The 24,712-nt window shown below is 33.6% G+C and overlaps 1 protein-coding gene and 1 long non-coding RNA gene across 4 annotated transcripts in view; one reads left to right on the top strand and one right to left on the bottom strand.

Annotated features, from left to right (window-relative positions):
• Positions 1-6,836, top strand: part of LOC136039003 (uncharacterized) — a 122,995-nt gene extending 116,159 nt beyond the window's left edge. For all 3 annotated transcript variants that reach the window (XM_065722528.1, XM_065722525.1, XM_065722527.1), the window contains one exon: positions 4,548-6,836. In XM_065722528.1, coding sequence (XP_065578600.1) covers positions 4,548-4,725 — 178 coding nt within the window. In that variant the 3' untranslated portion in view covers positions 4,726-6,836. The remainder of the gene's footprint in view (positions 1-4,547) is intronic.
• Positions 1,273-24,712, bottom strand: LOC136039068 (uncharacterized). The gene is made up of 5 exons (XR_010620374.1): positions 23,286-24,712; positions 21,996-22,120; positions 17,847-17,952; positions 12,337-12,460; positions 1,273-1,533 (listed from the first exon to the last, which is right to left on the bottom strand). It is a non-coding gene; the product is annotated as an uncharacterized LOC136039068 (long non-coding RNA).

The following is a 24,712-nucleotide window of genomic DNA, read 5'->3' as shown; positions in this document are numbered from 1 at the left end:
CAGCATAAAGAGCAATATGATTTTTGCGTGCAAAACAGCTTAAAAAAGTCGAGTCGTATTGACCATGAAATTTGATCAATTTTCCTACAAAACGCGACGAGTGAAACATTTGCACATCAGGTTTATACCCCCTAATAATGAGTCATTGACTTGGATAGTCAGCATCCCCAATAAAAAACAAAATAGCAAAAAAAGGGAAAAGCAGCTCGTTTGCAAAAATCTTTTGAGAATATCTGAACGTTCAAAGAAACGTCCGGAAATTTCTCGGACTGTCTATTAACAAGCAGATTGGAGGGTATTTTCAAAAAGTCAAATAGAAACGATACCACAACTGTACACATCGGAAAGATGATGAGGTCAAAAATAAGTACAAACAGAACTTTGTAATATCGTAAGAGCGAGTGTTGGGGAAGGGACAGTGACCCTCATTTAATTTCTGTCGTTTTAAGTTTCAACGTTGCTCCTTACTTCCCGTAGAAACAAGTTGTTTGTTTTTCTATTTAAATAGCTCACAAAAATCGTTTCTTATTAAGATGAAGCTGCTAACACCCACCTAGAATGTGGGCCGCATCCTCAGCCCCTAGAATACAGTTGAGGCAGGAGCAATCCATATCTGAGGTAGGTATTTTCTTTCAAGAGCCCCTATTCTATTTCTTACGCGGCTGACAAAATTTAGTTTGAAATAGTACTTCAAACAAAAAAAAAATATTTAACCTGGAAATACAACTTCAACGTCTCTGATTTTCTTACAGCCTTTATTCAAATTTGAATTTTCCGATCTTTCATTCTGCTCCACTTCTTCCAGGCTCTTTTAAACGTTCATCTAGTTTTAGTTCTTCTTTCATATTATGGATGCCTCTCAACACCCCTATTTCTTTTTTTATGTTTAATAACAGCTTCTTTTTAACTAAATAATCTTATAGAATATTCAACCAAAACTGGAGCTTCTCTGGGAATTTATCTGTCAACACCGATTCCAGGTTCAAATTCGTTTACTTTTCAATCACATACGTATAACATACTAATATACAAATATCTGACAAAGAGACCAGTTCGTTTTATGCAGATAAAACAACTAAAGGAATAAATAAGCAAATAAACAGACAATCAGTGAAAGAAAGACATGACAAAGAACAAAGAGAAAAAATATAACAGACATAAGGCTAATTACTCACCACTCCACAGCAGACACCCCACCCGACGACGTACATTTTTTTTACCATTAACAGGACAACAAGAAGAAAATTAAGGCCCGAGAACCCACCCCCCCCCCCACAAAAAAAAAACAACAAACAATAATAATAAAATAGAAAATTTTCATAAGTAAAATAACTAATAACTATCCAAAAGAAAAGACTTGAACTTATTTTTTGAAATTTTGAACGACAAACTGAAATCGAAAACACTCAAATCCATTCCATGCAGCAACCAAACTATTTCTTAACGAAGAACGGAACTTCTCTGAAATTATCAATGGCTAGCGTAGTTTGCGTAGACTCTGAGTAAAATAGAAAGATGGCACATCTTTTGGGCCTGAAAGTATTCAAGCAAATAAGTGGAGAGTAGTTTAACTAAGAATGACCAAGAGGAAAACAAATTTCATACGATGAATAATGCCTATGTTCCTTCCAAGTTTCAATCTTAGACCGTTAATATCTGGCTTCCAACTTAAACTCGAGTCAACCTAGGTAAACTAGTACACGTAGGTAACAAATAATATCAACACGTGATATCTCTGTACTTGACAGAGACAACATAATCAACCTAAGACCAGAAAAGGCCCGTGGTGCACATGAATATACTATAAAGTTGATTTTTACAGTGTTCAGATCTAGCCTATTTGCAGTAAACCATTCTACTGGTCTATCAAATGCAAGAGTTCAATTAAGTTTGACTCTATCACCATCAATTCCAGGAGCAATACAGCCTGTGTCATCAGCGAATAGTACGGTCAGTCCTTGGTACATAATTGAATTACTAATATCATTAACATAAACGAAAAACAACAGAGGACCTAGAATTGAACCTTGGGGTACTCAAACAATATTTTACTGATTCGTAGACAATTATTTAATATCACCCCCGTCAATACACTGAACTATCACATTAATAACACTTAAGTCTGGCCATGTATGCCAAATTTTGACAATTTTGTATTTAAAATTTTATTACTTATAATATCAAACTCTTTCCGTATATTCACAAATATAGTAACTGGAGTTTAATCCTTGTCCAAATCATCATGTTTAAACGGGGTTACTGCCAAAATAGCATGCTTTGTGGAATTGCCTTTGTGAAAATCGAATTGGGACTTGCTAAAAAAAACTATTGTCTTCAAGAAAAACTGACAAACAACGTTCAGTAACGTTACATACAAACAACGAAACTTTTGAAGTCAGCTGAATTTAGTGTTAAATTTCAGGATGCCTCTTCCGGCCCGGTATTTCGGTGAAGTGAGTGTTGAGCACGTTAGCAACGTAAATTTTTCATTTAACAATTGCATTACCATCTGGGGTCATCATCTCATCCGGAAGAGAATTCGCTTTTTTTTGCCGATAAAATCAATTTAGCAATAACCACAACATTTTTAGGAGATCCATGCACGTTAGTGTATACTTTCAAAGAGTGCAACTGTTTAGTAGACTTTAGGAGTTTGCTTAAACAATTCTTCTAAGCTTAAAAAGAAGCTTGATTTATCTCATCTGGATGAGACAAATATATACTATGCAGCTTGTTCTTTCATTGAATTGACCATAGTAGTCCTCTTGTAATCGAACTTTTTGGGTTTATTGTAACGTCTTAAACGGGTTGAAAACATGGGACGAGCGAGATTGAGCACTTTGATGTATTCGTTGACAAAATACTGTGAAGCTCCATTTGTATCCTCACAGTCTAAGCAAGGTGAAGGCTCAATTTTAAGCAGCAGTTCATTCAATCAGTGAACAGATGTAGCGTTTTGTTTTCTAGTACTCTTGATCGGAGTGGCCGCTTGTCGACACGTATGCATCTCCATTAGAGGCATAAATTGATCTGACGTGTCATCAATAATAACATTACATGAGCCAAATTCATAAGTATTGTCGATTACCGTTGCTGTTTAGCTTACAATTCGAGTTGGAATACGGCAAGCTGGGAGAGTGCCCAGCGAAAGACAAAGTGCCAAAAAATCAAACAGCCGAAGGTGAATAATATGTAATATAATATATACAACAATACATATAATATGTATAAAATATGTAATATATATATATATATATATATATATATATATATATATATATATATATATATATATATATATATATATATATATATATATATATAAGAGAAATGCAGAAGAGAGAATAATGAGGACTATTTTCCCAAGACAGTGAACGAAATAGTCCTCATTATTCTCTCTTCTGTATTTTTATTATGGAAAGGCAGTGTGGTCTTCGTCATTATATAAATATAAGATTCAGGATAAATAAAAAAAATACAAACTTCTTATATTATAAACTGTCAGTTTTCCTTGAGACGTGAAAATTATCTTTCTATTACAAACATGAATTTCAAATAAGAATCTAGGAGCTTCTGATAAAAAGGTCAGTACCAGCTTCAGTACAGAAATTGTACAGTTCTCAATGAATCTAAGGTCAAATACGCACGAAACACTTATACACTCAATTCCTCTTCTAATCGAAAATTATAATTAAGGAATGAGTACAAAGTCGTATACCGATTCTTCTTATTGTGAAACATACAATAAGTTGGGGTAAAGGAGAAAATGTCATATTGTTACTATTTGTTTGTCTCTATCTGCAATTGCTTAGCGTTATGTCTTATAATTAATATTAAATTAAAAAAACAAGCTTTTTTTAGCTGCAAGTAAGGAGCGACATTAAAACTTAAAACGAACAGAAATTATTCAGTATATGAAAGGAGTTGTCCCCTCCTCAACACCTTTCTCTTTACGCTAAAGTTTGACTCTTGATCACAGTTCCGCTTTTTAAACTAACAAAAAACTTAGCGTAAAGAGCGAGGCGTTGAGGAGGGGACAACCCTTTCATATACGGAATAATTTCTAAAACAATAAGACTAAACATGATGAAACTTATATATTTAAAATCAGCACTAAAATGGGATTCTTTTGATGTAACTATTAGCATCAAAATTCCGTTTTTTAGAGTTTCGGTTACTATTGAGCCGGGTTACTCCTTACTACAGTTCGTCACCACGAACTGTTTGAAAAGGAACCATTAAAATTTTCTCAGCTTATATCACAATTTGTTTTAGAGTCCTATAGTACTGTATAGTGTTGAACTTTTTTGTGTTCGCATTCATTCCCAAGGAAACAGCTTAGTTTATTATGCTAAATACAGTTCCAATAAAAGGAACGTTTTTAGTAATTGCTATTTTATACTGGATCTATTTTTCGACCAGAATAATACATCTTCATTATCTAATCATTTGGGGGGGAGGGCGCGAAACTAATATCTTCATATTGCTTCTGCATATGAAAGTAAGTTGATCAAGTTAATAAAGAATATAAGTTGTTTTGTTTATAGGACTAAGGACACGCCGTTTTGTGGTTATACACTGTGTGTGTATTCTGAAGATGAGATGCTAAGATGGTACACTCTACTAATGAATAACGGACATATGGATACAGTTCCAATATTTCATTGGTTGAACAGAACATCAAAAGGTTCTTTACAGCGAGGAAAGGCTGCTGTTTATGTTTAAATACTTTTTTTTTTATAATTTAGCCATCATTATTCCACATTACTCTTTTGCACAACGGTTTGAAACATCACGTAGTAATGATTGTCTTGACAATTTGTCGAAACTCATTGATCACCCGTAAAATGATACCGTTTAAGGTACATTTATTTGTGTTAGAATCATTATTTTACATATTGGCTACTTCAAGAATATGACCACTAAAAATCAGGCATACCTTTTGAAGTATTTTATTGAAGTACCAATGTCTGTTGTTTTTCATTCCATTTGAGCTCTATAAATGTATGGTACAAAGCGACTAATTTTTAAATTTCTTTAAATCAACAAATAATGGCAAAAGTACCAAACCCTTACATTAAAACTTCGTATGTATGTATTTCATGTTTTTTTTTTGTAACAAGCCTCTTGCATTTCGCATGTCAAAAGCCGTCACAATATTTAATTTTATTTATGTTTGTTATATTCTGCTAAGAATCTAAAGAGTTACAATAAGTTCTTAGTTTGCTTGATCATGCTCTCCCTTCAGTTTATATTAATTTCAGGTCCAGTGAAGATCTGACGGAACAGAAAAATAATATCCCTTTTTTAAAAGCAACGAAAAATGGTAGCTCAATTTCATAACAAAGCATAGGGTAGCCTAGTAACAGTACTAACATTCCTCAAAGTCTTGTTATTGCAAATTTCAAGGAATGTAATTTTCTGCTGCTTTTCTTCATTTTTACCAATTTTTCAAAAGGTTTCAGTGGTTTCTCAGCCTTGCTAGGTTCATGCTCTTCCCAAGCACGTTTAAAATTCTTACTCAACCATGTGAAGCATAATACCTCATTTTTACAAAGGTAAGCTCACACTCACTAGGAAGGAACTAAAAAGGATTTAAACTTTGTCTAAGAGCTCTCAAAATGCCAGTCTATTGGAATGTACAAAATGTCCGGGAGCTCATTTATTACTGTGGTGAGTGGCTTCTGGTCTTATGGTAAGCACTCTCAAAGACCGTCAGAAACTGACGACCAAAAACTAGTAGCCAAACATCTTACATTAACCGATCTATAAACATCAGCAATATTACACTGACAAACCCAAGATGATTTAGATTTGCTGTGAATTGGATATACATGCGCTTGACTATTTTGACAGCCGGTGAGAACCAAAGAAATGACCACATGCTATTTATTTGAGCCGAATCTTTCAAACAGTATGCATCCTCGAATAGTGGATTAAGGTCTAGTCTGCCAAAAAGAAAAAGACGCATAAAAATCACAAAATACTGTTCTGCTTCCTAATCACGGTATTCTAAGGTTTTGCTTAACCATTTAACTCCATCTGTTTGACTAAACTGCAAAATTTACCATTTGACCACTAAAAGGTATTACTCACTAGCGTTATAGACTTTTTTTAATCAAATGGGGCAGTGCTATATTGTATGTTTGTTAAATATTTTTAATTCCTATATAAGAGCTATCTTTGACACAAAAATCCGTTTTATTCGGGTTCCTGTTCTCTTTTTACGCATCCCAGAAGGGGTGAGGGGGTGGTTGACAGAGACCTAACATGAGGCATTTACAAAAAAAAATTACTTTCTGAATGACCTACTGATTTTCTTTATGCTGAATCTACTAAGTTCTGTTGATATACTCAATTTGTATCAACCGAACTCATCTCTCTTGAATCAGTTTTGCCTTCAGCTACTTTAATTGTCTCAATTATAACCATCTTTTCTGTTTTGTCTGTCATAATTCCAATAAATTCCGAAAATTGTAACTACTTAAATAAATAATCTAATAGGGTTTCAGAGAAAACAGACTTCACAAAGGGTCTAACACGACGAGAAGGATGGGAACTCGACAATTTGGGTGATCTTGTTCTTTCACATGTATAAGAAGCCCTTAATAGAAGCCAATTATTGTTTTTTTGCCAAATAAGCCTTTAAATGTGTCTAGTGAAAAAAACTAGTGGTATATGCATGGGCATGTAAAGTGAAATACGCCTGTTTTTTGTGGTTGTTAGAATACAGTCTCTTTTTCTTTTACTACATTAACTAACTTGTTGTTTTCATTATCTTGTTTGTTTGTGTGGTTTTATAACCCATTTCATCATTAAACAAGGTATATTTCCGATGTGTTCTAGGCGAAATATTTAGATGCTGTTCCGTTTTCGGCTTTTATTCTTAGTTCAATTGTTCCTTGCTTTATTCACGTTAGTTTGATTTTCATACTGTGCCGGGGTGGTCAATCTGCATTTCGATATTCGTTTTTTGCGAGCATAATTGTAATGAAGTTTTTCATAGAGTTATTCATATAGTTTCTCACGAAGTTAGTCATATAAATCACGTTTTAGGCGTTGGCTGCTGACAAGTGATCATGTGTTTAAAAGATCCCTCCCACATCCTGCGCGCTGCTTCTATAGGGAGAAGCATTAAATTATTATAAAACACATTGTGATTTTAACGGAGGTCAGTGGCGTGACTCTGTAAACTCAGCCAGAGTCGACCCAGCTCTAATGGGTACCTGGAGAAATCTGGGGAAGGTAAACAGGAAGAGTGTGCTAAAGCACAGGATGTCTGGCCCTCAACCCACCATTGCACTTCCTGGCTGAAGGATCTTGAGACGGAGATCAGCTCCGCCGGTTCGGACCTTAAGGGTCTAGTGCCACATCCCTCCTTTTTCCTAGTGATTCCAAAAAATCAATTAGCAAATGAATGCTCCCCCATTCCCATGTTTTGACTGAAAATTGTTCCTATATTTGTCAGGAATGATGAGCGATGGTCTGTTTGGCTTCAAGATCATAAATCAATGGCAATGACCACATTCACCAATTTACTGTGAATAACCAGATCAGATTTCATATTGACACATCCTTATGTTAATTAACTTACGACACACGTTAAACTTATAACTTATTTGTCACTTATAAATATCACTAAAAACAGTGAGTTGGTAGTTTTTTGGCACCATTCTATTAATATATTGTATCGCTTTTCAGCCACGTTCAGAACAGTATATAACAGAAAAAGTTTACTCATTAAAATATCCATAAGCTAGGACTTAATACTGAAAAAAAAAACAAGAATTAAACAATGCAAGGAGTTGCAAAAAAGGTAGCCACAAAAAACAAGAGCTAAGAGCTCATATGGCACTTGTGACGAGGCAAGAAGAGCTAAGAGCCAAGAGATCATATGGTATGAACTCTAGCAAAATTCTATGAATCAATAGATTGAATTAAAAGGAAAATAAGAGGCTTAATGCCGGTCAGGATTTAAAATAAGAGCTCTGAGTCACGATGTCCTTCTAAATATCAAAATTCATTAAGATCCGATCACCCCCTCGTATGTTATGAATACCTAATTTTTTCTAATTTTTTCTCTCCCTTTAGCCCCCCAGATGGTCGAATCTGAGAAAACGACTTTATCAAGTCAATTCGTGCAGCTCCCTGATACGCCTACCAATTTCCATCGTCCTAGCACGTCCAGAAGCACCAAACTCGCCAAATCACTGACCCCTCCGAAGGGAGCGAATCCAGTACGGTTCCGTCAATCACGTATCAAGGACATTTGCTTATTATATCCACCAAGCTTCATCCCGATTCCTCCACTCCAAGTGTTTTCCAAGATTTCCCCCTCCAATGTCAGAAGATCTAGTCGGGATTTGAAATAAGAGCTCTGAGACATGAATTCCTTCTAAATATCAAATTTCATTAGGATCCGATCACCTATTCGTAAAATAAAAAAACGAAAAACGAAAGGGTAACTTACCCTTTCGTAAGTTACAAATACCTCAATTTTCAAAATCCCCCCCCAGCTCCACCAAAGAGAGCAGATCTGGTCCGATTATGTCAGTCATGTGTCTTAGACAGAGTTTTATTCTTCCCATCCAGTTTTATCCTGATCTCACCGCTCAAGTGTTTTCAAAGATTTCCGGTTCCCCTCAACTGCCCCCCCTCCCTCAATTACGCTGGATCCGGTTGAGATTTTAAATGAAAGATCTGAGTCACGAGGTCCTGCTAAATATGAAGTTTCATGAAGATCCAATCACTCCTTCGTAAGTAAAAAATACGTCATTTCCCCCAATTTTTCAGAATTAACTCCCCCCCCCCCAATAAAGTGGATCCGTTCCAATTATATAAATCACGTATCTAAGACTTCTGCTTATTTTTCCCACCAAGTTTCATCCCGATCCCTCCAATCTAAGTGTTTTCCAAGTTTTAGGTTTCTGCCTCCAAACTCCCCCCCCCCCAATGTCACCAGATCTGTTCGGGATTTAAAATAAGAGCTCTGAGACACGATATCTTTCTAAATGTCAAATTTCTTTAGAGATTCGATCACCCATTCGTAAGTTAAAAATACCTCATTTTTTTCTAATTTTTCAGAATTACCCCCCCCCCCCCCCCAACTACCCCAAAGACAGCGGATCCATTCCGATTATTTCAATAATGTATCTAGGACTTGTGCTTATTTTTCCCACCACGTTTCATCCCGATCCCTCCACTCTAAGTGTTTTCCAAGTTTTAGGTTCCCCCCTCCCGATTCCCCCCCCCAATGTCACCAGATCTGGTCGGGATTGAAAATAAGAGCTCTGATTCACGATATCCTTCCTAATATCAAATTTCATTGAGATCCGATCACCCGTTAAAAACACCTCATTTTTTCTAATTCTTCAGAATTAACCCCACCCCCTCCAACTACCCAAAGAGAGCGGATCCGTTCCAGTTATATCAATCATTTAGCTAGGACTTGTCCTTATTTTCCCCACCAAGTTTCATCCCAATCCCTCCACTCTAAGTGTTTTCCAAGATTTTTAGGTTTCCCCCTTACAACTCCCCCCCCCCCCCCCCCCCCCAATGTCACTGGATCCGGTCGGGATTTAAAATAACAGCTCTGAGACACGATATCCTTCCAAATATCAAATTTCATTGAGATCTGATCAACTGTTCGTAAGTTAAAATACTTCAATTTTTCTATTTTTTCCGAATTAACGGGCCCCAAACTCCCCTCAGATGATCAAATCGGGAAAACGACTATTTATAATTTAACCTGGTCCGGTCCCTGATACGCCTGCCAAATTTCATCGTCCTAGCTTACCTAGAAGGGCCTAAAGTAGCAAAACCGGGACCGAGTTGGGTTAACACCAAGTGCCATAAAAATCACAAGTAACAGTGCTACTTCAGGATGAACAAAATAAGATAAAAGTAAGCCATTAAGCAATAAAATCATTGGTTAAAATAATATATAAAACACTGCACAAAGGAATAACAATATCTATCCATTGTAGAAGTGAAACTCTCTAGAAGTAAAATTTTACTAGCATTCTTTCTAGCCAGTCAAATAAGGCTTTTAGTTTCTAAGTTGTCTTGATGCTATAAAATGTTCTAGAATTAAAACTTAACCAGGAGCTATTCTTAACAAAAAAAAAAAGCTATTATAATAAGCTATACAGAAAACAAAGAAAATTTTCAAAAAATAATTAGTATAAATAAAACGAAAATTTTCGCACGCTTTGTATAAAACAAAACAAAAATCTGTATAAAAGTAAACCGAGGACTTTATCAGTAACGTAAGGATTATAGAAGGACATCCTAAATGTTCGCTTAAATTTATGAATAGATAGATACTAAACCAGTGGTTATCAATCGTTGTGTACTGATCCAGTTATCAATGACAAAAAAACTTTCATCACATTTTTTTTTAAACTAGCTCTAACGAAATACTAGATCTTATTAACCAAACGATTACACGTTTCAAAAGGAACTCTCTTCTTAACGAAATAATCATCTAATAGCGTCAGCGTTGCGGAACAAAATGTATTATAAAATGAAGGCCTTGTATAGTATTAAAAAAGAAAAAAAGTAAGAAAATAAATCTGTGCAGAGCATAAAGAATTTTGAGCTTATTAATGCAAATCATATTAATAGAAACCTTGAATTATGGAAAAACCATCAAAATCAAATGCCAGTATTGGCATCAGTCAGCTATGTGATGTAGCTGTTACTGTGAATGTGCGAAGTACATTTTTTCTTTTTGGATTCAGTCAGCGTTGCCAGTCAACTTTTTCAGTTTTATGCAAAGCTCGATAGTGACAGGCTAGGTCAGGCTCGGTTACATTAAATTAGGTTTTTAACCTATTTCTGAACTTTCTAGTCTAATTTAACCCCACTTAACTTTTACCGTCAAAACTTGCATAAGACTGAAAAGCTGATTAGCAAAGCTAATTGAATCCAAGCAGAGAAAAAGAAATTTTGGACGTTAACCGGTGAATGTCGACATTAACCAAACTTCGGGAATTCACAGTATTTTAAACAGCCATTATGTGACCAGCATTAAAGTCCATTCACCAAACTGCCGAATTAACCAGATGTGCTGTCACTTCTTCGCATTCTTGTTGTTCCGTTTTCTGTTAGGTTTTCATCCAAACCAAAGAAGGTTCAGATGAAACTTTTATTGACGTTATTTCACTCTTTTTTTTGTTCCAGTCAATCTAGGGAAAGATCTTCTATAATTGACTAAAAAATAAATCCTACCCAGCAAAAATACCTGAGTAAGAAATTGAAATAACAGCCTATTGAAATAACAGCTTATTCTAATTAAACAGCCTTTGTGATTAAGGAGTCATTCTTAAACAACTGGAACAAAAATCAAAGTCAAGTTATTACAAGGTTATTATTACTCTATAAAAAACAAAATTAATATGCAAATTTGGTTTTAATTATTCATATACGGTGAGCCAAATTCAAAACCTGCATTAATTCGAAAACGTTCAGAAATTAAATAAAGAAAGTTTTTTTAACTGAAAGTAAGGAACGACATTAAAACTTAAAATGAACAGATATTATTCTGTATATGAAAGGGGCTGTCCCCTCCTCAATACCCCCCCCCCGCTCTTTACACTAAATTTTTTATTGTTTTCAAAAGTAGAGATGTGAGAAAGTCAAACTTTAGCGTAAAGAATGGGGCGTTGAGGAGGGGACAGCCCCTTTCATGTACGGATTAATTTCTGTTCGTTCTAAGTTTTAATGTCGCTCCTTACTTTCAGTTAAAAAACTTGATTTTTTTTTATTTAGTTTCAATAAAAAGCCAAGTCTCTCCCACTCCGAGTATGAATCCACCATATCAAGATTATATCCGGGTTAAGGTTAGCTTAAACGAATTAAATATTTTAAACAATTTACGTGTTTTAATGGGTATCAAAGGTTCTGGAACTAGTTGGGCCCAACTAGAGACTTTGCAAAGAAAACATTTCTAGTAAAACAAAATGAAAATTTTTGACTCCTTTTTTCATAAAAAGAAAAACAAATTTTTTAACACAAAAAAGGAAATCAAGAACTTAGGCAACAATTTTATGAACTATAGCAAGAAATTCTAACTTTAGACCATAATTTATAAGTCTGATGTCAATACATAATACTGAACTAATTACTATTCGACTTTAACATTTTGGAATCTACATTTTTTCATGCCGAGATAGTATTAGCTGAAAAACTGAAAAACTATTTAGATACGCCGGCTACAAGATTCTCGTAATCAATTCATCCCCTTTATAGTAAAACTACAAAACTACGAAATGAATAATCGAAATAAAATACAGGTAAGTTACTAAACTAATCACGGATGTTGTAACAACTTACATTTGATAGCAAACAATTTGAGCGTCTAGTGGGCAAAAGCCATATAGAACGACCAACCAACCATAATAACGATTTGTTATTACCAATGAAACGAACAAAGATGTCAAACCACCACTAATGTAGCCTAAAAATAAAAATTAAATTGTTCACTCCAAAATAAAGATCGTCAAAAGATATTTCAAACAACACAACACAAAATCAGAGTAAATTTTAATCTGTCACTACTCGTATTCAGGATAAGAAACATCATAATTAACATATATAATCCTAGTATTACTTATATAGGGTAAACTTGAAGTACTCCAAACAACTCTATGCCTGTGGCAGCACCATAGCCTACAAAATGCCATCTAGCAACTGATTGTTGTACTTGAGTTAAATTTGACTCCTAGATAACGTCGGCGCATTTTTTTTATAGGTCATGTGGTTTTCAATATAGAGGCTAGCAAGGTCTTTTCCCGCGTTCAATAGAGATTGTTGTAACTGGTTGCAATTACCTATTCAATAGACGCAATTACTGCGCTCTACTGAAGGCCGTTTCAACAGAAAAATTAATTTTTGGTAGGTACTTTGAAAGAAATGGCCATAAGGCTCGGATCTAGTAGTCTAACTTTATCTCTATGCTCTTATGTTGTTCCTATTATGCCTAAAATTCTAGTCAAAAATGGACAAATCTTTGAAGTTAAAAATATTTTAGCTCCATGGCCCCTTTTAAGAAAGGTTCTGACAGTAACAATTTTTAATTTAACGTGATGGATCCTGTTTGCAGCTTGTTGAGATATGAAGCATAAAAAGCAAAAAAGTAATTTAATAGGTTTCGATAAACGCTTCTTAACACAAATCAATGACTGCCTATTGAATGACAAAAGTTAGAAAAATCAATTGCATAAGAATATTGAACACAACATATCGTCCCCTGAGAGCGGTTTTGTCGTAACTAAGGTTTTCAAAATTCCGAGAAAAACGACTTTGAAAATTTCGCCTTTGCTGGAACTTACACGATACAACTTTTTTTTTTCTTTCGCAAATACAAAAAAAAAAGGAAAAAATAACTAGGAGGGTCTGCCGAATATTAGATGAAAAAGGTGAAGTTTTCATTGTCAAAAATTGAAATGAAATACAGATACGACAATCCGACCTTACCGAAATTTTAGTAAACTTAGATACGACAAAATGGTATGGGCTGCCTATTCTTTTCACCATGAAGGTACGACAAACGAGTTATGATACAGCAATACTATTTAAAAAAGTATAAAATTGAGAAAAGCATCAGAAATGTACATTTTTCTTGAGTTTCTTTGCTGGCCGCCGTTTTGCTTCAATGGAATCCTCCTCTGGACATGGATCTCGCGCACACGGAGAGGCTTCCAAACATTCAGTAGCCCCCTTGGCCTTGTAGTACCGTTCAATCTTGGTTTCAAAATACTTCTGGTCTTGGTTGGGGATGAACTTCAGGAGATACTTGACATCTTAGATTTTCGTATCAGGTTGATCAATATTTTTGCCACAAAGTTTGGGCAAACAAGACGTTCAACAACACAGACAGCTGAAGTGTTGGGACGCTTTTTAACCGAAGTACATTCTTGTGATATAGTAGCCATTTGAGAGCCTCCAGAGAAGAAAGTTTTGAACCAAACTCTCTTAGCGTTATCTTGACGGAACTCAAGTTGTTTTACCTTTGAATACGGTACCAACGAGTACTTGTACAGCTTTGCTGGCTTTCGCAAGTCAAAGAACTTTGACTGGGTCATTTGTAGGACATTCAAACGACGTGTCTTTATTACTTTCAGTAACTTCCTCACCAGACCTAGTGGAGAAAAAAAATCAAGGTGCTTTAGCCCCCGCATCAACCTCCTGTATAGTCAAATGACCTGGTTCACAAAACTTCATAGCCACTTTTTCTAAGCGTGGCAATTTTCTTAGTGCATCGAATGGCGAAGCTTATAATTGAGTTTCGGCTCACGCAGGAGTCCGACCAAGTAATTAACTGACAGATATCAGGGTAAGCATCAAGAACTTTTTCCAGTATGGCCACTAGTCCACTAGCTATTTCGTTTGCTCCACGTCCAGCCTCAAACTCGGACCAAATGCAACAGTATACCTCATTGATTTCCTTACTGTTTCAGACTGTTTGAGAAACTTACTGTTTCATTATAAATCCATTTTTTAATATTATATATTCCACAAGCACCAATTTTCAACGATTAAGTTGGATAAATAAATTTTATTTTCCCGTTTTCTTCTTCCTTGGCGCCGAATTTTCAATTAAAGTATGCGTTTTCTGTCGTTTTTGACAAAATAATGCTACGTTTTCTCAGCGCCAAAATTATTAATAGTCAGGTTAGGTTGGGTTAGTTAGGTTAGCCTGGGTTAGTTAGATGAGGTCAAAAAGTGTTTAAATTTGAAATTGCGATAAAAGCGATTATTATATTTATAAAGAACATAAAAAAAAGGCATCGAGTGGTATGTTCACTTTATTTGTATGTCAATAATATGAACTGCAAAAAAATTTACCGACAGACTGCTGCATTACAAGGAAGCACAACCAAAACATGATCATAGCCAAGATTTATTCTGACCACTGATTCGCAACAAAAATCACAACAAATCAGGTATTTGATCATATCAAATTATACTCTATATATGTACAATATATCATATAATATATATATAATAAGATATATATATTATATTTTTGGAACAAATATTAGTCAATTCTACAAAAAAAAGGTACCTGGATTCCTGTAAATATTGAGCAGCTTGTGCAGATGTAAATATCCGTTTGTGTCTCATTGTCAAAAATATCTTGCTGCAAAAATTGTCAAAAATATCTTGCAGCAAAAAGCTTTGTATCAGTTTTAAGATCGGTAAGTTACAAAGTAGCTGTTAAACCCACAACTAACAGGCTAAATACAGAACCAACTTGCAAAACCCAGATCTAAACGGCCAGCCCCAGGGCCAACTGGCCAGACTGATCTGCAAGCTAAATAATTAATTTTTCCGATTTAAATGTCTGTAAATGATTTATTATAAATATTCTTACATGTACACTTTTGTATCTTTTATAATATTAAATGATTATACCTGTCTTCAGAGAAAAGATGGGAACCCTGGTATCCCAAGCATTAAAACATGTCCCAAGAGCAAAACGGTATTGTCATAAGTCTAATACTTCGGACATACTGAGCACTTATGCTGAATATGTTTTGGGTAAGATGAGTGGTAAGCAAAAGCTGAGCTATGGGCCTGACGTTCTCTTTTTAGTTGCCTATTTTATCAAGCAGGAATTACCCTTGCAGCTAAAGCCCTTGGTAAAATTCTAGTTAATTGACTTCTTGCTAACTCAGAAAGGGTTTAGGTTAGGAAAAATGACATTTTCAGGGATGAATCTACAGACTAAAGTATGTCCCGGGAATGTATTTTGAAGCAGCCACCTCCACTCCTTCTCCCTCTAGAGGGCTCTGGCCTTTGATGACCTTTAAAAATATGTGTGTTATAAAAGTGAAACCTTGCAAAATGGATCTTCTGCTTAATTGAAGTACAACAAAATTGTTTTCAGCTTCTTAACTTTGCCCAATTCCATTATATAAGGTTTTAAAGATATGCAAATACATTTCCTAAATTTAGAAGAAAAAAAACTTTAATATGGCTGAAAATTCTACTCAAATTGCAGGAAATTGCATTTTCAGAACTTGATGCAGAGAAAAAGCAACTAGTAACTGAAAATTAAGATAAAATGTTGTTTTGTCAAAATTTCAATACGTATAGACCTATCACGTAGGCAAATTTCAGGGCCCTCTAGAGGGAGAAGGAGTGGAGATGGGTACTTTAAAATACCTTCCCAGGACATACTTTAGCCTGTAGACCCATCCCTGAAAGTTTCATATTCCTAACCTAAACCCTTTCCGAGATAGCACAGCAAGAAACAAAGTAAGAAATAAACACAGTAAGAAATGTTTACGAAAACTGTCCTAAATATTCCAATTTTCTTCTATTGTCCTTACCACTACTCCCGATTTTTTTTTCCAATGAAAGATTTTAGAAAAAATGCTTAATAGCCAGGCAGTTAACCCTTTGGAATGTTTATTCCTATATAGAGAAACCGTTATTTCACAGGGTTACTGCTGCTAAACGAAATGCATTTTAAATGAATGCAAGTACTACATAACTGTAACATGACATTTTATTTCTGATTTTCATTGCGGAAACAAAATTGAGCTGAGTTTACAGAACTACGAGGGTAGTTTTCAGTCAGTGGGAAAAACGAAAAGACGTCTCCAGGGCAAAAAAAAAATAATTGCGAAGTGAACGGTGGCGAAGCAGAGGAAACACTGAATCAAACAAACAAAAACCATCACAAATTGGATTGATTCTCTCTCAAGCGTTAGCTTAACTTGTCTGCTCACCCGATTTTTATTAATACGGACAAATGATCTTGATTTAATATGAGAAAGAATATTTCTTGATTCTTTTTGCATTAATTTATCGTAGAAGGGTTTATAGGAATATCTAGTGTCTATTTAATACCAGGTCTCTATTTATGCGTTTTTTATATTTTATTTTGCTTCATTAAAGATTGAGGCAGACCATTCACGGTTTGAATTAAAACTGCCCCGTCAAAAAGAACTAAATGATCTGGGTGTTTAAAAACGGGAAGGGCCAAGGGCAGTCAAACTCATTAATTTTTTTATAATTTTATAGATAAAAAATACACAAATAGAAACCTTGCCTTATATAGAGACAATGGAGAAATTTGTACAAACTCAATTTGCAGTAACTCAATACAAAGAAAATCAAGTAAAATTCTTCCTCATTTCAAATCGACCATATCAGTAAAAATCAGGCAAGTAGACAAGCTAAGTTAATCGCTAGATAAAGAATCAATCTAACTTGTGAACAGTCGTTCATTTATTCTGGCTCAGTTTTTATTTTGTTTGATTCAGTGTTTCTCTTGCTTTGTTACCGCTTACTTCAAAAATTAGTTTGTATTTTTTGCGGGTTTTTTCTTTAGCACTGATGACGGCTTGGTATAGGTCCTAGACAAAATATCTGTTTTTTTTTTTTTTTTTTTTCTATTTACTGAAATAACCCTCGTTCCTTAGTTATTTTTTTAATTATACGCTTAATTATCAATTTTTTCCCCGATTACGGACAACAAATTTACCGCACCACATTGGCTGATTCATATGGGAAATTAAATTCATAAGATCGAATTTTAAGGCCCAACAGTACCTCACGTACGGTAATTTTAACAATGGTAATATTATGGTAAACAGTCATAAAACGTTATTGTCCTTAAAGAAAAAAAAAGAAAAGAAAAACTTTCTCAGTAACTGTAGAATAAAAGAATCTTTGCGGGTTTTACATAATTTTGTCGAGTTTCAACGTTATAGCCGTATGATTCTGAGCCATTGGAATTGAAATACGGGGAAACTGAATCAAGGAACAGCTTGTGCAAATATTGAATCGAAAAGAAAATCTAACCTGGCAAAGGACTTAAGACAACTTACATGATTAATAACAACGCCTTAGCAAGAAATTGCAGAACAACATAGATTTGAGATTTACGACAACCAATATTGATAAAAACATGAAAATCAACATCAGAAATTGACCCTGAAAAAAATAAGAACAAAGTCTTTTTTAATAAAAATAAAAACAGAATAAGCTCTTGCAACTAGCGGAATGCAAAATCAGATTAAAAGTTATCTCAAAGTCATAACTCGTATTCGGGATAAGAAACATCATATGTATGCATCTAAAACTTAATATATTTATCTACTCATCAACGAATTTAACAAAAGGACAAAATATATCTCATTAAGCTTTAGTTTTTGTTTCAAAAACATGCTCTAGGATTTTAAACACAGGGAAGTTACATTGAGTTTTAAACACAGGAAATTTACATATATATTTTTTATTTTATTTTTATTATTTTTTTTAATGATATCCAGTTTCCGTGCAAACAAATTGATGTAAAAAGTAAAATTAAAAAGAACTTCTAATACTGCTGAGCTGAAAATGTATAATACAACATGACAAACAGATTAAAAAAAGTTATTGAGACATCTCAAATGGTTCAAAAAAGTTATCTAAGTATACAAAACATGAACCTTGGAATATTTAAATTAAAGTGTAGGTTTAAAACCTAATTATATTAGGTTTTATTTATCTTGTTTATTTTAACAAATACTTTTTTTAAAATAAAGTCTAACTTTTCAAAAAACTGATGACGGTCACAAATTCATATATTAGGTGTCAAATGAAACAGGACAAACTGTAGAATACAATAATATTTAAAACTACTCTAGGATTTTTAAACACAGGGAAGTTATATAGAATTTTAAACACAGGAAAATTACATAAGACATTTATTTTATTTTATGAATTTTTTTTAATGATATCCAGTTTTCGTGCCAACAAATTGATGCAATAAATAAAATAAAAAGAATTATCAATACTGCTGTATTTAAAATATACTACAACATGAAAAATTATATTTCAGATGTTTCATAGAAGTGTACTTAAGTGTAGAAAACATTAATCTCGGAAAATTTAAACTAAGCTGTAGGTTTAAAACCCAATTAAACAGGTTTATTTTTTTCAAATAAATTCCAATTTTTTAAAAACTTAATAATGATAATAAATTCATAAATAAGGTGTAAAACAAAACAGGACTAGCTGTAGAATACAATAATTTTTAAAAAACAAAATCAAAAATTTTTACCATTTATGTCATTCGACCCCTTTAAATAAAATACGTATTTTGGCTCATTTTACGTAAAAAAAAAAAAAAAAAAAAAAAAAAAAAAAAAAAAAAAAAAAAAAAAAAAAAAAAAAAAAAAAAAAAAAAAAAAAAAAAAAAAAAACGATGTTTCAACCATCAAGTCTGTATTGATGTAATTCATCAAACTCCCACAGCAGGGCAAACAACGAATTCTTCCAGGATCCATTATGCCAGGTGACATGGGACCAACATGGGACCATTCCCCAAGGCTGGGTCGAAAAAAAAAGATTGAAATAAAGCTCGTAGATTTTGCCAAGCATTGGCAGACACTCCCGAAAAAAGTAAAATAAAACTGCGTCGAAAGTGAAAAAGCTTCCCAAAAGGTGTCAGCAAAGAAATCTTCAGATTAATAAAACGGCTTGGGAAGACAAGAAGTGAAGTTGAAAGGAAACACCCATCAACGTCCTATGAAGTAATGTCACGGAAGATCAAAAACAGGAAAAACAAAATTTACAGGGTTGGAGATGTTATCAAATTTGGGAAAAGTGGGGTTGAAGTCCACTACTCTAAACAGTTGCTTTTTTTTTAGAAATATCTTGCAACAAAAAGCTTTTTACCAGTTTTAAGAGCGGTAAGTTACAAAGAAGCTCTCAAACCCACAACTAACTAGCTAAATCCAGAACCAGCTGGCCAAACTCAGAACCAACTGGCCAAACCCAGACCAAACTGGCCAAACTGATCTGCAAGCTAAATAGTTAATTTTTCCGATTTAAATGTCTGTAAATAATGTATTATTAACATTCCTACATTTAAACTTTGTATGTTTTATAATATTATGTGATTGTACCGGTAAAAACATTAGTTTTGTGTTTTTTGCGGGTTTTTCTTTAGTACTGAGGACGGCTTGGTATAGGTCCCTGTCAAAATATCTAGGTTTTTTTTTGCTTTTTCTATTCACTGAAATACCCCTCGTTCCTTAGTTATTTTTTTTAATTGTATACTTAACTATTAATATTTTCCCCGATTACAGACAACAAATTTACTGCAGCACATTGGCTGATTAATATGAGGTCATTAAATTCATATGATCTAGTTTTAACATCCAACAGTACCTCACGTACGACACTTTTAACAATGGTAATGTTATGGTAAACAATTATTAAACTGCCACTAGACAAAAAAAAAAAAAAAAAAAAAAAAAAAAAAAAACTTTTTAAGCAACCGCAGAATTAAAGAGTCTTTGCGGGTTTTACATAATTTTGCCGAGTTTCAACGTTATAGCCGTGTGATCCTGAGCCATTGAAATTGAAATATGGAGAAATTGAATCAAGGACTTCTTGTACAAATATTGAACTGAAAAAAAAATCTAACCTGACAAAGGACTTAGGACAGCTTACATCATTAATAACAACGCCTTAGCAAGAAATCGCAGAACAACATAGATTTGAACCTTACAACAACCAATATTGACAAAAACATGAAAATCACCATCAGAAATTGACTATGAAAAAAATAAGAACAAAGTCTTCTTTAATAAAAAAAAAATAGAACAAGCTCTTCAGAGTAGCAGAATGCACAATCGATTAAAAATTATCTCAGAGTCATAACTCGTATTCGGGATAAGAAACATCATATGTATCCATCTAAAACTGAATATATTTGTGTACTCATCAAAGAATTTAACAAAAAAATAAAATATATCTCATTGAGCTTTATTTTTTGTTTTAAAAAACAAACTTTAGGATTTTAAACACAGGAAAGTTAAAAAGAGTTTTAAACATAGGAAATTTACATATATCATTCATTTTATTTTTAAGATTTTTTTAAATAATATCCGGTTTCCGTGCCAACAAATTAATGTAATAAATAAAACTAAAAAGAACTTCCAATACTGCTGTGCTTAAATGTATAACACAACATAACAAACAAATTAAAAAAAGTTAGTGAAATATCCCAAATGGTTCAGAGAAGTGTCATTAAGTATACAAAACATGAATCTCGGAAAATTAAAATTAAACTGTAGGTTTAAAACCTAATTATATTAGCTTTTATTTACCTGTTTATTTTAATATTTTTTTTTAAATAAAGTCTAACCTTTAAAAAAAAAATTAATAATGCTCATAAATTCATAAATGAAGAGTCTATAAAACAGGACAAACTTTAGAATACAATAATATTTAAAACTAAAAATCTAAAAATTTTACCGTTTATGTCATTCATCTCTCTTAAACAAAATAAGCATTTTAGGTCAATTGCGTAAATGAATAAAAAATACAAAGAACTAAGGTAGCAATTTTGATTTCACGCAATCACATAATGTATAGATTTTCACATAACGTATCATATTTTACATAATCAAGTTTTACATAGTGTATGCATCAAATTACCCATGTCAAAACAAACTTTTTCCCAAAAAATGTTTATGCTGCCAAAGCTTAATATGGGACATGATTCTGACTACATTTTGACATTTATCAAGTAAAATTCCACTAAAACTGTAAAAATGATAGGGCTGATAAATTGTTCTTTTAGAAATAAAGTTCAGTAAGATAGACGTAGGGTACATGATTCTTATAATCAGATCTTACACTAAAAACAGTCCATAATATTCAATAGTACACCACATAAACAAGCACCAATTGGGGAGCATTTGCCCACCCTCCCTTCTCCTCCAAGATTTCAAAAAATACCTTTCTTGATATTCTCAGTGGAAAATACTACGGAAAACCCAAAATTGCCCCCCCTTTGATAATATATTTTCCTTACCCCCCCCCCCCCCCCCAAAAAAAAAAATAATCTAGATTTGGTCTCACTTGCAGTATGTTGGGTTTTAAACATAAAAAACTTTAGCAATTTCCTAATTTATAAAACAAAATACAAGCAGGTTGATAATCTGGTCCATTTTTATCAAAATTCTTTTATAACAACTTACGTCTGATAACAAGCAATTGTAGCTTTTTCTTCAAAAAAAAAGCATTTACAATGACCATCCGACCATAGCAATCATATGCCGCCACCACTGACATGGAGAGATTTGCCAAACTCCAAAAATCCAGCCTAAATGGACAAAAAACTAGTTCAATCTACAATAAAAACCGTCCAAGATCTTCCAGAAAATACAATACAGATTCAAAATAACAATTTATCTGAAAGTCTCGACTCGTATTCGGGATAAGAAACATCGTAATTGAATAAACTAAAAAGAATTAGCTGAATATGAAAATAGACCACAAAATGAAAGATATTAGGGGAGATTTGCTTCAGGGAAGCTGCATTCAAAAAACAAACATGAATAAATCAGAATAGAATAGAGGATCTTAGATAATATTCTTAATGACCAGGCTTAAATACCTCGAAAGGTGTTTTTATTGAAAAGAGTTATTTAACAGAGTTGCTAATCAAATGCATCTAAAAATTAATCCCATACTGGGTGGGGAAAAGCAAGAGGAACAAAAGGAAGAAATAACTGAAGTAAGAAAATCAGCCGCTGTAGAGAACAGAAATTTTGGAACTCAATAGCATTGTACGAATTTTAAGCCCTACACTACGGTATATCATTCTAATTAATCGCCCGATTTTGGTTTGCATCGACGCTTCTATTTGACCAGTGTTACCAGCCTTTCAAAAAACTATTGAATCAACCAGTTCAACTTTCGCTTCACGAGCCCGTACTATACCTTTACTCGAACTTGTCTACTGTATAAGCATGACAAGTGGAACTTGTGGACATCCTTGTGATGTCGTCTGCTCCTTATAAGCTTGTAAACCCTCTACTTATCACGGCAAAAAAAACAATACTTTAATAGATTGTGACAAGGACAAAAAAACTTTACCGAGGAATACTTCTTAGTTTTCAAGCTGAGAGATGCAAATACTAAATAGCTATGACACACTGTTTATAACATTACAGTGCAAATATTAAAGAAAAATCTATAAAAATAACTAATTTTCTTCAGTTTCCCTAGTTTTCGCACTAGCGTCTAAACTCAAGACAGAGTACGAGCTTGATACTTTATTTTAATTTTTCATGGCAGACATTCATAAAGCCGTGTTTATACTCGTAACTATTCAGATGGGCAGTGAAATCCATATGATTACGATATATGGCCCTTTGTTCTTTCATAGATGTCGCATTTAAGAATGGTACAATAAGGTAATTAAATTTACTTATTCCTACAAGCATGATTCTTCTAACTGAATCCTCAAGAAATCTTTTTCTTACTTGTAAGTTACCGGATTCGGTCCAAAAAATGTCCCTTATCCACCTTCTTCCAATAGTTGTTTTAGTTCTAGCAGCAAACAGTTTCTAGTTGGCGTCGGTCCTCATCCAGGTGCAGGTTTCTCTATTTGAAATCCTGGTCCCAATAACTAGAACACATAGGATTCTGAAATAAATTTTTTTTTAATGTTTACATTTTTTAGAAGAAATTTTAAGAAAATCATTTGAGTTAATTTGCTCATTTTTGGTGCTGTAGTAATTGATTTCAATTACTGTTGCATTCAATTCTGCCTTTGGCACTTAATCGAACTAAATATTATCTCGTGAATCCCTGTAGTAAATGAACACCTCTTACACTTTACAGATGGAATTTTCTTTTGATGCCAAAGCTAAGGTAGCAATTTTAATTTCACAAAGTCACATTGCGTACAGATTTTTACATAACGTATCATATTTTACATAATCAAGTTTCTCATTCATTTATCTAATATATCTGTTTTAATATATCTTTTGGTATCTGCTACCTGATGGTATAGTTTTCGATTCAATTTCTTGTAACTAGATGGCACTTATGCTGCAGCAAAGACTGTGATTCCAATTGGAATCCTACGCTGTGAGAGGGTTAGGAGTTGAAAAGTGATCAAAGGGCTTCCATTTCCACCGTCTTTGTTTCGCAAAACCCATATATATCATATATCAGATAGATTATATATCTCATTCATATATCAAAGCATAGCTTTCAATTTTCATTCATGATAAATTACTTCAATTTTCTGGTTTGAATCAGTTTCCGATTCGAACCGTTTTTTCTTTTTTTCTTTATTACTGAGTTAAAAGTCCTCATGATCTTGAGATAAATTTGTCGTTTTTTAATCCTGTAGCCGTATGATTTTGAAGCTAGAACTGGAAAAAATACAACCTGGAAAAGGAGAACAACTTCTTTTCTGATAAAAAATACTTTTGTAAAAAAAGTGAAGAACAACATTAACATTGATTTGATCCATCTGACTATACGTATTGAGTGAACCATGGATATCACTCCTGAAAAGGTAAGGACCGAGACTTGTTTCATTGAAAACAAAATCCACACACGCTCTTGCAAGTGACAGCCTATACTCAGATTAAAGGTTAGTTTCAAAGTCACAACTCGTATTATTGCTAAGGAACATCATACGCATATACCTAAAACTGAAGATAGTTTTGTATCATCGATATGTGAATGAGATACTTTTGTTACAAACCCTTTTGTTGAAAATCTTCCAACTAATGTTTTTACCGTATACCCAATCCTTCAACCATAGTAACAGTACGTTATTCTTCAGCCTCGCGTTTGTATGCCTTACGAGTCTTTTTTATATGATAACACGGATAAGTGTTCTTGAGGATACGAGTTTAGATTGGCCTAAGTAACTTAGCAAATTACTAAGATA

The sequence above is a fragment of the Artemia franciscana genome, chromosome 2, assembly GCF_032884065.1.
Source record: "Artemia franciscana chromosome 2, ASM3288406v1, whole genome shotgun sequence".
NCBI lineage: Eukaryota > Metazoa > Arthropoda > Branchiopoda > Anostraca > Artemiidae > Artemia > Artemia franciscana.
This window is presented reverse-complemented; position numbering and strand designations above follow the sequence as displayed.